At 40.4% G+C, this 13568-nt stretch overlaps 1 protein-coding gene across 6 annotated transcripts in view; it reads left to right on the top strand.

The window, feature by feature from the left end:
- REPS2 (RALBP1 associated Eps domain containing 2) overlaps positions 1-13568 on the top strand; it is a 95371-nt gene that overhangs the window by 32029 nt on the left and 49774 nt on the right. For all 6 annotated transcript variants that reach the window (XM_086879998.1, XM_086880001.1, XM_086879999.1 and 3 more), the window contains 6 exons: positions 2020-2143; positions 4342-4490; positions 6001-6124; positions 8983-9080; positions 10738-10876; positions 12369-12432. In XM_086879998.1, the coding sequence (XP_086736124.1) occupies positions 2020-2143; positions 4342-4490; positions 6001-6124; positions 8983-9080; positions 10738-10876; positions 12369-12432 (698 nt within the window). The remainder of the gene's footprint in view (positions 1-2019; positions 2144-4341; positions 4491-6000; positions 6125-8982; positions 9081-10737; positions 10877-12368; positions 12433-13568) is intronic.

Below are 13568 nucleotides of genomic sequence, written 5' to 3'. Positions count from 1 at the left end.
AGGCTAAGATAAGCTGGTGGCTTCTCACATACCTGCCACAGAAGCCTTGTCCCCGAGCTGCCGGATCCTGGCGTGCCTGGGCATGAGGAGCTGTCTGAAGTGCAGTGCAGTGCGTCCTGTCCACAGTCCAGTCATCTGCTCCACACCACTGCAGCAGGCAGAGCCAGGGCTGCTGGCTAGGGAAGACCATGCAGGAGTGGCTGGTGTGGGCATTGGGACTGGGGGAACTGGGAGCATCCAGGACCCGTGAGGAGAGCCCTGCTGTGGAGCTCAGAAAGGGTCCCAAGGGTGTGCCAAATCATCCATCTCGGGCACGTCCCAAGTGCCTCGCTTTCCCACTGGAAAATAAAAGAAGCAAGACCAGTGATAACGGGAAGGGTGGAATAAAAAAGGCCACAGTAACAGAAAAAAAAATAGAGGAAAGAGAATGACAAATGCTTCTGGTTAATTGAAGCTGTCCTTATGTGGAGATTCCATCTCCCTTTTTATCAAGCTGTAAGAGAAGAAATACTATTTGATGTGTCTTGTGACCAAGTCTGAAACTTTTAGGAGGAGAAAGTAGCCAGAGCTCATTCAGTCAAAGCAGAGGCCACATCCAGAGAAGAAAGGGTTTGCTTGAAAACAGTTGTCTTTGATTAGTAAGAATTACCATTCCAAAACATCTGATTTTTTCAGTAATTGCTTGACCTTACATTTTGCCACTGTGCATGTGTATGTATACATATTAAAATAAATCAGAAAAAATAGACTATTCATTTGTGCTATTTGCTTATATGTAGCTTAATACTTTCTGTCATGCTGTTGTAGCTTGGGAGCCAATCCATAGACATGGCTTTCCAGAAGCAGCCCTTGTCCATGGAGAACTGTCAGAGAGGCTGCACCTTGCCAGCCAGTAGACATTGCTAATCTAGGTGTATTTTCAAGAAAACAATTCGAGATTTCCTATTGTGTCTGGGACAAATGGAGTTTTGTTCTAGCCCTAGTGCCTGTCTGAGGTTTGTTTGTGAACATCTGGGAGCTCCAGGCATGGGAGAATTGGCACCTATGCTTAAAGCCTGTTGATATCTGCTGTTTGTTTAGGCATTGTGTCTGAGTGTGTAAACATGGTGCTCCTTGCTTCGTAAAAGTGGCAGAGTGTTGTGATGCATTTAGAAAAATGGTATGACCTGAGAGAATGTACCCTGAAAATATAGAATGTAAGTTTCTTTCCCTTATCTCTTTCTCCCCAGTTCTCCTTATTTGCTGTGTGGAAGTAATCCACCCTCTTCCCCCTGCCTTCAGAAAGACGCACACTATCAATATTCCTCCTCTTTCTCTCCTGCTCTCTTTCTCCATGGGATCCCAAGAACAAGAATAAAGCTGAACTTCCATCTCAGCAAGGGAAAGAGCCTCGTTTTTAGCCCTCTGGTCCATGCTATGTAATCTCTCTCCTGTTTCCCTAGCTGCAGCTGGGCAGATGGTGGCAACAAAGCAGAAGATAAAGAAATAATAGCAGCAGAGTGAAGCAAATAATGAAGTATACATAGAATTTAAACTTAAGTGCTGTGACCATGTTAATTTTTCATGCAAAAAAATAAGTGTTTGCTCAAGTGGTGTGCTGGGGTCTTTTGTTGTGTTAATGTTCCAGTTACGGTAATTATTTGAACTGTTGTTGTTAGGGCTAATATTATGTATAACTTTCTAAGGAAATCACAGCTTCTCTGGTGGAAATGTTTTACTGGACAGGGTACTTAAGAACTTCTAATTTCCTCTGCTGTTAAAATCTTACATAGTATGAAAACCCATAACTTGTTTTAGGATAGCAGTGTTAACCAGTAGTGCTTCTGAAAAGTGCAGCAACTACTCGACATGTCTTTGGTGTACTGATGTTCTTAGTTGAAACAAATACTTGTAGTAGAAGACTTCAAATACAGCAAGCATTTTGTGTTTCTAAAGTTTTTTCTTTGTTTATGTGGAGATATTGACATCTCCTGGAAGAATGAAATGCATTTAACCGACAATGTGTCTCTTCTCTCCTAGATTACAGAGGTTTGTGGAGCCAAGCGTGTGGGTTATTTTGGTCCTGCTCAGTTTTATATTGCTTTGAAGTTAATTGCAGCAGCACAGTCAGGGTTTCCAGTACGGATTGAGAGCATTAAGAATGGTAAGTAGCAAATTTTGCTTGCAGTACTGTGCACTTGTTTCTCACTTCCTTTAATGCTTGTCAGCTCTCCATGGTGGTAAACTCTTTATTCTTATGTTTCTATGAACAATTTTAAGGAGCAGAGAAAGAGTGGATGGCAATGTTACATGCTCTGAGTGAGTGGTGTAAAATTGCAGAGAATTACAGATATGGGAGATCTGAGATGACATCCCCCTCTGGAAAAGGCATTACAAAGGAGTGGCAGGAATGACAGATGATCAGTGCAGGAGATGCATTTCTCTCTTACCTTCAGCCTCTAATCTTGACAGCTGTCCAAAATGGGAGCTGATAGTTGCTTTGGGTGGAGGCACATTGTGGGGCACATGGACAGGTCAGGGAGTCCCTCTGTGCAGGGCAGATTGTAACACTCATCTGCTTTAGCAAATAATCCTGCTGAAATAAATGGGTAGTGGAGATAAAATCACAGTGCTTACTGTGAATAGGTGTGAAAATGTATATTAGATATACTTTAAAACAGCTTTATTCTTCCCAATGAATTGTCAGCAATGTTAAATGTACCATTTTTGGTGGAGAGGAAAGCTTCTTGGAAGAGTCTTATCTAACTCAGGTGATGAAGAGAGAAAGCAGGTCCCTTTCAGCTGTGAAACCTTGATAGGAACTCCGTGTTCTTGCTTCAGTGATGCACTCTCTGCCTCAGCAGGGCTTACAAAACACAGGGCTTTTTGCTTGAGCTTGAACAGGTTTGAACCCTTAGCTCCCATATCCTGGGTGGGTGTTGAAGCCGTGCCCTGAGGCTGTGCTTGCACCATCCCACTGGAGGGGCAGTGCAGCCAGCCACAACATCAGAGACAAGGCTGGAAAGGCAGCACCTACCCACAACCCTGCAATCAGGTCACTGCTCCCAGCACAGCTTCTGCTCTGCTGTCCCTAATAAGGGAAACGAAATGTCATATTCATGTGCGTTGCAAGGCGCAGGGAGGGGCTTCCCAGTCTGCCCCATCCCAGGGAGGGAAGGCCCGAATGACAAGCCCATGATAACCTGTGTGAGCTGAGCTCCAGTGGTGCAGAGCTCCTGAGCAAGTGGAGGGGGTCAGATGCAGCTGGCACAGTTTGATTCAGTGCCTTGCTGGAGCAGGAATTTGAACCAAAGATGAAGAGGAGTGGCTTGGATGTGTCTGTCAGTTTTCCTCTATGGGCAGCTTGTTCACTCTCTCTTGCATTGCTGTCCTTTTTAAATATGCTAATTAAAACAAAAAACAACAACAACAACAACAAAAAACTAACAAAAAACTCTCAACAAACTAAATTAGAACCTGGACTGAGATTTACTCTGTATGTTTTACAAGTCCAGCAAATTCAAATAATCCACAAATTTGAGTGGAAACAGGTACTTGCAGTCCTTGTATTGATATCTTACTGTTTCAATAAAATTTCAGTAAATCTTCTAGTGCTAATTACATTTTCTCTAGAAAATATATGAGCACCTTTAGAGTGGAGTGAGTAACATGTACCAAATTTCAAGTGATTTATTTTTTTCGTGGTTGTAACTGTGGGTGTAAAAGGTTACAGAGGTGATGGATAAATGGTTTTGCTTGGTGTTGAGCATTCTGTTAATTTTAATTGTATTGATCTTTTTAGGGTGACTGTACACCAAAATAAATGGCGTTTCTGCAACATAATTGGGAATTGTCTTAAAGAGTGACAAAGTGTCAGTCTGTTGCTCAGCACAGCAGATGCAACATGGGACCTTGTGACACAGCTGTCTCTCTAGGCCTTGGTGTGATCTCTGAACCCTATTATTTTTGATTTGTTCCTTCTATGATGGCAGCATTGAGGATACTGTGATCCTGACTGATTAATTTATCTGTCCCACAGTTTCTGTGGGAAACTATTCTTTTCATTACAGGCAAGGTTTTGAAGGCAGGAAATGAGTTTGCTGCTTGCTTTAATAACATGCACAAGGCTTATTTCTTTCTCTTTGCATGGGGAGATTATATATTAAGCTAGTGAATGTAGCTTTGTGTAACATTCACATTTTTATTAAGACATAAACAATCAAAGGAGTCCCACACTTAAAAAGATTACAAATATAACTAGCAATCTTTTGTAAACTTTTCGTTGGTATTACAAGATGGTACTGCTTAAAGTGCTTCCAATGTTCTGTAGTCTCAATTGTATTTTTCTCTCTCTTAATAAAGAATTGCCTTTACCACGATTTATGGCACTGAAAAATGACACTGAAGTACGTTATGGGACTCCAGCAGAATTCCATGGAGTTAAATTTCAGGTTCCACATGCAACTTTGGAAAAAAATTCCTACAAAAGAACAGATGAAGGGGACAAACAGGTAACAGGCTTGTCTCCTTCAGGCCAACAAGTCATTATGCATCCTCATTTTGGGTCCAGTTCTGTGAATGATTACACTCACAGGGGCTTACTCAACTTTCCAGTACTAGACAGGAGATGAACTCCTGATGTACAAATAATCCCCATCATGCCTGTGCTCTGGTTTTGATGCATCCCAGTTGCTTCCCTGAAGAAAATTCTCTATATGAGCTTGCATAAAGCTGTCAGCCCTATAATATTCTGTGTAAGTTCTTTCAGTGTTTTTCTCCTACTTAATCCAGCACTGTTTCTTGAAAGAAAGTGGGAAAAGCAGCAAATACAAATCTGTCTGTGAAACAGAACAAGAAAATGAGTGATTTCCCTTGGCCAGTATGGTAATGGAGTCATGGTCCTTAGTCACTCTAGAAATACTCAATTGGAGATGAGGTGTTCAATCATGAACCACTATTTTTGGGTGGGGTAAGGCCAAGTTTTCTTTCATTTTTGTTTCCCCAAGAGTAGTCCAGAAGACATCTGCTTTCCTTTTTTCCTGAGTGAAGTATTGTCCCAGCAGTTCTGAAATGCCAGTTTAATGAAGGATCTAAGGGACATTCGTATTACCTGTATTTTGGAGAGTAGAGAGCACTTGTTCAGATACAGGAAGCTTCACAGTGGTACATAATTTTTACAAAGACTGATTTGCATAATTTTCCCCAGGCTTGACACCTTCTCCTGTTGTACAGTATCAGGTCATGTTGTAAGTGCCTGGTGGAAGCACTTTTATCTTCCCAAAACAGTGCCCATGTTTATCACAGGGTGCGTTGGCGCCAGTAACGGCATTCCCAGCCTGAGGTCAGCCAGCAGGAGTGAGCTGATGACAAGATACACAGGTGGAATAACAGGATGAGGAAGAAGAGCATGTATGCCTGTCCTCTGTGTACTGACACCAAAGCAGAACACTGCCCTCAAACCCCTGGCTCCATCTGGATTATCTGTGTTGTGTTATATTTTCCTCTTTATTCAGTAAAACCTTTCATGCTTACAGCCTTTTCTCAAGCAATCTCAGTAAATCAAAGGAAGGAGAAAGCTTTAGGATAGTTACCCAGTGATACTTACAAATCCACAGTATTTAAAATACTGATCCAGGGATGTATTTTAATTTTTTGTACTTTTTTTTTTTGGTAAATATGAAAAATGATCTTCCACAATGAATGCACTCACACTATGTAAAATCAAAGCTATCCATTGACACTGAGCCTTCTACATATACTACTTCAGGCATCTTTGGAAATAAAATACATTGAGCTGACCATTGTAAAGCTTTGTTATAGCACTGCCATGCTTTATCCCTCAAAGGCTCAGTACCAAATGCTCTCTTGTCTGTTTTAAGCCTTTTCTTGGAAATAAAGGGCCTGAGGATGCTGCAGTGCTTTTTGTTCATCATATTGTATGCACTTTTGCAGCATTACTTGGTTGTTTCTTACAATTTTTGTCTCAGAATTGTGCTTTGTGTTGGTGTGTTTTTGAAATAGGAACCCAAGTCTCCTCCGATGTCTCCAATTTGCTCACCTCCCTCTTCTCCATCTACTTACCAGAGAATACCGCTAAATTATGGATATGGTAAAGCAAGAGGTGGGCTGGAACAGCAGCATGGAGGTAGGATAAAAACGGCAATGAACATTGTATTAAAATATTTTTTCTTTTAAAATTTTTTTTCCCTTATCAGATGTTCCAAATTCTGCACTAGCTACACTAGAAGTAACCAAATTCTAGTGACAATCAGGCTAATGATTTTAAAATTCAATTAGGCTCATGTTTTGGAAAATTATTTGATCAATTTATTTTGACTATTCAATCCTGTCTTCCTATTCATTTTCTATTAAATTAGATTTATGTGTGACTGCTCACAAATGCTAATACCTAATCTCTGACAAGGCTCTGCAGTATACCCCGGTGGCAGAGAGCCTGCAAGTATTGTCAGAGTGCACGATGGTTTTAGTTTCATTAGAGGGGAAGAAAAGCCTGCTCCCGATTTTAGCAGCTACAAATTAATTTTCACATTGGAAGTGAACCTTCTTTTGCAGAAACAGATAATATCATCTCTGGTTTTGTAACAGAAATAATAATAGGATGAGAGTATAAAAGCAGTCCCACAATGTAACTTAGGTAATTTGGACAAAAACAAGGCACTGCCTTGGATGTTCCTGTCCTTCATTTTGATGCCATTAGAGTAGGTGGGAAAACATTCAGATTTTAATCAGAGGCTAATGGGGCAGAAGCCAGTTTAACTATGGTTTTACAGGTTCCTGTTAATAGTAAAGCACCTGTGCGTTGATTATTGCAACATGTGCTGACCAAGTTGGTGGCAACATTGGTGTATACCATCATCCCTCCTCCTTTACATTAGTGTGTTTGCAGTGAGTGAAGATTGAAGCATGCTACTCCTTCACCTTTTGTCCTTATTTACAAATGAGTTACAAAAGAGCTATTCAACATGTTGAAACTCAGTACAGCTGTGATAAGAATGTTCTTGACACTATAAAGTGGCCTTCACCTGAAAATTGTACCAGTACTGAGTCACAGGCATTCCCCTGCTGCGGAGGTAAACTGCTGCCTGTTCAGAGGTGGGATTGATTCTGAGAGCAGCACACTAGTGCAGTTGTTTTCTGGAACAATGCATGTTCTGCCCCAGTGAAGAAGACACGTGGCAGAGAGCCCATGCTGTGGAGAGCTGGGCAGGGGGTGTCCTTTGGGACCGGCTGACCGTGTACCTGTCGAGTGCTCTGCTCTTTTCTGGCACTCTGTCCCGCATCTGTCAATGCTGCGGGAGTGTTTTGGGTGTTGGGGGTTTTCTTCCTTCTGAATTTGGTTGTGAATGTAACTTCTCTGAAATTTCTCATGGACTCAGCACCTATGCAAAGTGATCAGGGACAGCATCATCCAGTCCAGCTGTCAACATCTCCCAAAAGTAATTATTTAACTGCTCAATTTTCTAAGGTAATAAAATCTTAGAGGTGCAGAACGATGGTTATTTTTCAGAAAGCAATTTTTCCTATTTTCCAGAAAAGGAATCTCTCCTGTTTTAATCCCACTGGGGATACTTCAGCCAAATGTGTTCTCAAACAAATTTGACCTCAATTTGTTCTCAAATGTAGTGAGTGGTTAACATTTTATGACCCACGCTGTACCAAATGCCAGGCCTAATGCAAGACCTGCTGGTTGTTCCTGGCCTTTCAGATAAAGACCCTTCCAGTTTCCTGAAGAGCACTGCAAAGGTCAGCTGTGTGTAGTGCATGTGGAGGAGGTGCTTGTGCCCCTGCCCTGGGCTGTACTGCAGATCTGACCTCAAACTGGACACGGTGTCTCCAAGGGCAGCCCTTTGCACTGCAACCAGGACTGTACATTTTTCTTTATAGTTCTGTACCTTATTCATGATAGCAGTGGCTAGTACAGCCGTGTGGCTTCATGCTTAAACCTCCACTCTGAGGACATCTAAAGGTTTCCTACCTTTCACCTTCCTTCCTCCCTCTTTTTTTTTTAATCTGAAATTGGCAGTAACTTGTACAGGAATGAAAATAGGTAGCAATACAGGATAAGGCTCCTTAGGAAAACAAGGGGGTTAGAGGTATAATTTTTAAGCTCTTCCTGAGGTCAGAAGTTTTAAGATTTCTTGGGCTTCTTTTTCATCATGAGTGTTTAAGGTTCTGACTATCTAATGTAGACTTCATAATGGTAAATTTTAAGCAGGCTGGCAACAGTTCTCAGCTGTGTAAGGGTTTGCAAGTGAGTCGCCTTTTTGTTTGCACACTTGCTCTATTTTTAAAACATTGTTCCTAAAATGTGTCGTTGTGTTGCTGCTTACTATATTTGCTGCAGTGGAGCCTAAGTGACTTATTTTAGCAAAAGAAGAAGAAGAAATTGTTACTTTTTTTCACTAACTTTACTCCAAATAGTACAAACTGATGAGTCACGTATTTTGATTTTCAACAGAAATTAGGGAAGGGAGAGAAAGAGTATACAGAGAAGTAGTGAAGGTTTGGGAGGTTCTCTCCCAAATTTGCCCTAAACCAGGGCACATTGTATTGTCAAAGCTTTTTTTTTATAGCCCAGCTGAATTATTTTTTACTTAAAATAGTTGTTGTGATATATGTGGCTATATGAAGTGTATAAATGCATGGACAGGTTATATAAATGTATATTTAAACATGATGAACAGTGATTTCTGTTGTCTAGCAGTATATAAATGGCAGTATCTCAGTAATATCTGAAGAGGAATGATGCAATGGGAAAGACAAGTATGTAGCTGGAATTCTCTTGCATAAGAGAAAATGGACTTTGATACTGTGGTACCTGGTTCACTTGGTAGATGCTTGACCAAATGGACTTGATGCTCTGATACAGTGTTCACAAGCTACATTCTCAGTCTTGTGGAATTTAATTATTTCCTTTAGCTTAGCAGGGTTTTTTTTTATTATCCTGACATTTATATCTTTAATTTTAAATGTCTAATGTAGCTCCTTATGAAGTCAGACACTCTACTCACCAGCAAGATGGACCATCATCAGGGAGTTATGGAGCCAAATCTGCACTCACCTGTTCAACTCCTAACCGGGTAATGAATTGCATATTTTTCTTCAGTAGTGCTACTAATGAAAAGAAAAAATTTGAAAAAAAAAGCAGAATATTCTCACTTTGGAAGTGAAAAGTGTTCTCTGTGGTGTTTTTAGACTACAGACTGAAGTGTGCTTTTTTGGTATATGAGGAAAAAAAGCTGATGGTATGGAGAAATTACAATAAGTAATCAATTAATTAAATTGCTAAAGGTAAGTCGAAGTAAAACATTTTCATTTAAAGTACATGAGGTTTCACAGAGAGTCCTTCATGATTTCGATTGCTGTCTGTAACACTTGCATGGTAATTATGCCTTCTGCATATTTTGGTTTTTCACCCGAGTTGGTTAAATTGCACCTTAAGCAAAATATATTAATTTCTGGGTATTTATTTGTTTTTATGGAAATGAGTCTTATATTTTCCTGCTGGTTGCAAAAGCAGATCTTTCCTGTGTTCCAGTATGCCTGCTGTGCATTTATGATGCAAACAACTTGTTTGCCATAAGGAAGGGCAAAGCTCTCTTAAGCGAGAGATTTTCCTAAAAAAGTGAAGTGAGTCTCCTACTCAGAGACTCCACCCTTTCCTGCGTGCTTAGCACCTCACACACACAATAAAATGTCACCTGAGCCTCCAAAAGAGATTTACAGGTAGTGTCACATAATTTGTGTTAGCTTGAAATTAAATTGGGTGCAATTGTGTAGCACTTTGAAATGAAAAGTAATTTACAGCTTTATGATGTTGCCTGTTTCAGGGATCTTTTGATGTATTTCAGAACTGGTGTTTTGCATTTGATTCTTAGGAAACAGACAGGTATGTCAGAGAAAGGGTTTCATAGCTGATTGTTGTTCATTCTTGCCCTCCCTTTTTAAGGCTCTTACCATGCAGGCTCAAATATTGAATACTCATTTATTCCATTTTAACAAAGACACCAGCTATACTGGCAGCCCTCTTCTAGATACCTCCACCTGCAAAAGGTCCAGGCCTCCCTTAAACAGGTTAATCAGAGAGCAAAGATAGGGCAAAGAAATAATTGGATTGAGTACCCTTCTCCTCCAGAGTATTCCTTTACCCAGAGGAGGATTTTTGCTTAAACCGTGGGAAGTCAGAGAGGGTCTCTAAGGACTTGTGTGTCTCCCTGACTTAGCATAATGAGTGCTGAGTTACTGGGATGAGCAGAAGGTCCAGAAGTGGAATATCTCCATAGTTTACAGCACCATTGATAGATTAAACATGTAGTTTCATAGTGAAGATAAATTTTCACGCACAAAGCTGCATAAATGCAGCTTTAGGTCCTTTACTGGTTCCATCCATGTGAGGTGTACAGTATGCAGTTCAGGGTTGAAATGCATGACAGAAAAAAGGACCCCCAAAATTAATCTAGAGGTAGTTAAGTATGACTTGGACTTTCAGTGATCAGTAGTAGCCAGATTTCCTTTTCCTTTGAGCGATGGTCACATAAAACTTCCTTTAATTGAAGATACCTCATAGTCTCAGTTTTAACAGGTAAGCAGTAGGATGGTCATCAGTGTGGCCATTTCTGCTTCTTGTCTTCTGAAAATTTGTCTCTGCTACATAGAAGAGTGTGAGTCTGGTTTCTTGAGGTTCCTAGTCCCTTCTGTTGACCTCCCTGTGTCTGGTACCAGTGTCCCTCCCTTCAGTCTCTTTCAGTGGAGCGGGAGCAGCAGGACAGCAGCACCCAGTACTCAGATGACCCTTGGAGGATAACAGAGGAGCAGCGAGATTACTACATTAACCAGTTCAGGTCCCTGCAGCCCGACCTCAACGCCTTTATTTCCGGTAATTTTTACCAAGTACTGTGCACATAGAATAGGGGGACCAGCTGGGAGGTGAAAAGTGTTAAGTAAATAAATTACTTTTTCTCTGGTAGCACATTTGTAAGAGTTGATTATGTTTTCTTTTTAAAGGCAGACTATTCAAACCAATATTGTGGCCCTTATATTTTCTCCTAAATACCCTGATTTTATAAAAACATTTGCATCTAAGGGAGAAGTGTTGGCAATTTGGTAAAAGTTAAAATGAGCTCTCTGCATTTGATGTGGTGTATTTGTGGATCACACCTGCAGTGTATATTGAGTTGAAAAACCCCTGGGGATTGTGCTGGCTTATCCAGCAGACCTGTGGCAGTGTCCATGTGATGACAGTGAAGCATGCAGTTAACTGCCCTGGGTGGTCAAGCCTGAGGCTCATGGTTCTGGGCAACTAAGATTTTGACCTCTAGGTAATTAGGAAACAATCCTGGAGAGGACACACATGGTAGAAGTATTGTTAAGAGCATACTGAGATGGCTCTGTTGATACTCAGATTTCCATCCTGAATCGAAAGTCCAGGCTGCTTGTGAGAGGAGACTTTGCCGTGTACAGAGTTGGTCTGGCAAGGATTATGTTACAGGTTTTAAACTGAGGCAATAGTAATGAGCCCTGCTGTATCACTAGGGTTCAGGAGGCTTTGATCCAAATGAAAGTTAAAAGAAATTACCTGCTGCTAACTGAAATTAGTGCTTCAGCAGTCCCTCACCTCAGTTAAGTCTTCTTCATGCAGTTTGCTTCAAAGAACAAATGGTTGTTCAGTGTAAATTCTTTCCCCAGTGGTTGTCCATGGGGAAGAGGATTATCATCCCAGATGTTTGTGCTTTGTTTTCTTATGATTTGTAAGCCTGTACCCAGGAAGGGCTTTTAGGTACTCCTGACAGACTGTGCATATGAGATGGTGAAGAAGTGTGTTTGTTAACTAGAAACATGAGAAGGGCTGCTATGGCAGGATGAATGAGGATGCTTGCAGTAGGACGGGAGCTGTGTGCTAGCTGAATCTCCTTCAGTTTCTTTTTTCTTTTCTTTTTTCCCCCTCAGTAAAATTTTCAGTGCAGGGAAAAGTCATGGTTGAAGCAGCATCTTGGGAGAGCAGTGCAGATGTCAAAGCATTGTACTGGCAAACACATGACTTCTGGGTGAAGCAGGGCTGTTTGTGTCTGTTATTTCATCATTGGTGACGTACTTGTTATGCAGGTTAGAGTTACTAGTACTAAAGCAGGTTTCCCTTTATTTATTTTTCCCATATGGGGGGAATGGAGAAATGAGGTCAACAGCTCTGTCTGGCTTTCTGTATCATTTACTCAGAACACAAATGGTCCAGCATCTATTGTAGCATCTGATTAATCTGAGCATCTCTTGGACATAAATTAACTGTCTTCTTCTGGCATGATAGACCTGGTAAAAGGGAAGAATTGGGAGAATTAATTTCCAATAGTTGATGTGGCATGCTTTCCCAACAGGTTCCATAGCAAAGAATTTCTTCACAAAATCCAAGCTTCCCATCCTGGAACTTTCTCACATCTGGTGAGTACTGTAATAGTGTTGGGGATGCCTCTCATGTTTTTTTAAAAGATGCTTAATTCAAGAGTTCTTGTTAAATTTTAAAAGTGTCTTTAATTATAATTATTGCTCTTATCTCCAGAGTCACTTTGAGGCCCAAGCAGCAGGGTGGTCATTGCTTTTTCTGATCCACTTGTTTTCTGGAGAGATGTTCAACTACTCAGCAGGACTGGGAAGGTTTGAATGGCAGCGTAGCTGAGAGCTGTTCTTAAGTGTATTGTAGGCAGCATCATTAGCTCAAAGAACTGGCGTTTTTCATGAAATGACACAGAGGAGAAGCACCTCTGGAATGTTTTAGATGTGTTGTTGGTTTTATGTTTTTGTCTCTCTTCTGTCAGAGGAGGCCTAATTAAACAACTGCATAATTCATTAGTGCTTTTCTAATGAACCAGTGTGCTTACTTTTAATGAGCTTATTGAGAAACAATTGCGGATGAAACCGTATGTGATAAAATTTGACAAGAATTCTATTATATTTTCATCAACAACATGGTGCTTTGTAATTTGTTGTCATCATTACATGTCTGATAGGAGGAACAAACAGTTTTAAACATGGATCAGAAATGGGGATAGTGATTTTGTTTTTCTATATGCTTTTATGAAGAGAGATGAGAAGAAAAGCTTGCAAGAGCCTAAACATCTGTCAGGGTCAAAGGATACGTCTGGAATCTTTTCAAAGCGGATTGTCAGTTGTGAAAATAAAAAAAAAAAAACCCAACTGAGGAAACATAATGCTGGGGGAAGTGAATATTGGAATTTAAATTTAAGATTACTTAAAAAGAATGGATTAACCTAATATGGTAGCAAAACAGATTTTATTTCTCTTGCTGACACAACTCGTTCTTGGTGCAGAATTTCAAGAAAAGTATTCCTTTCTAGTAGATACTTGTAATTTTGTGGCAGTGTGATTTATCAGGTTGTGTTGCTGTGTTACATGGAATGTTTCAGTCCTTGTCACTATAACCTCAACAGTTTCATAATGCTTGTTACATTCAAAGAAATTACAGGTTTCTTTTAAACCATGTGCCCAAGATAAAATATTACTCAAATTTGACAGAGTTAATTAATAAAATTTATAAAATTGAATTATTGACTTTCTGA

The sequence above is a fragment of the Cyanistes caeruleus genome, chromosome 3, assembly GCF_971803275.1.
Source record: "Cyanistes caeruleus chromosome 3, bCyaCae1.hap1.1, whole genome shotgun sequence".
Classification (NCBI taxonomy): domain Eukaryota; kingdom Metazoa; phylum Chordata; class Aves; order Passeriformes; family Paridae; genus Cyanistes; species Cyanistes caeruleus.
Note: the sequence above shows the minus strand (reverse complement) of the source record. Positions and strands in the feature narration are given on the sequence as shown.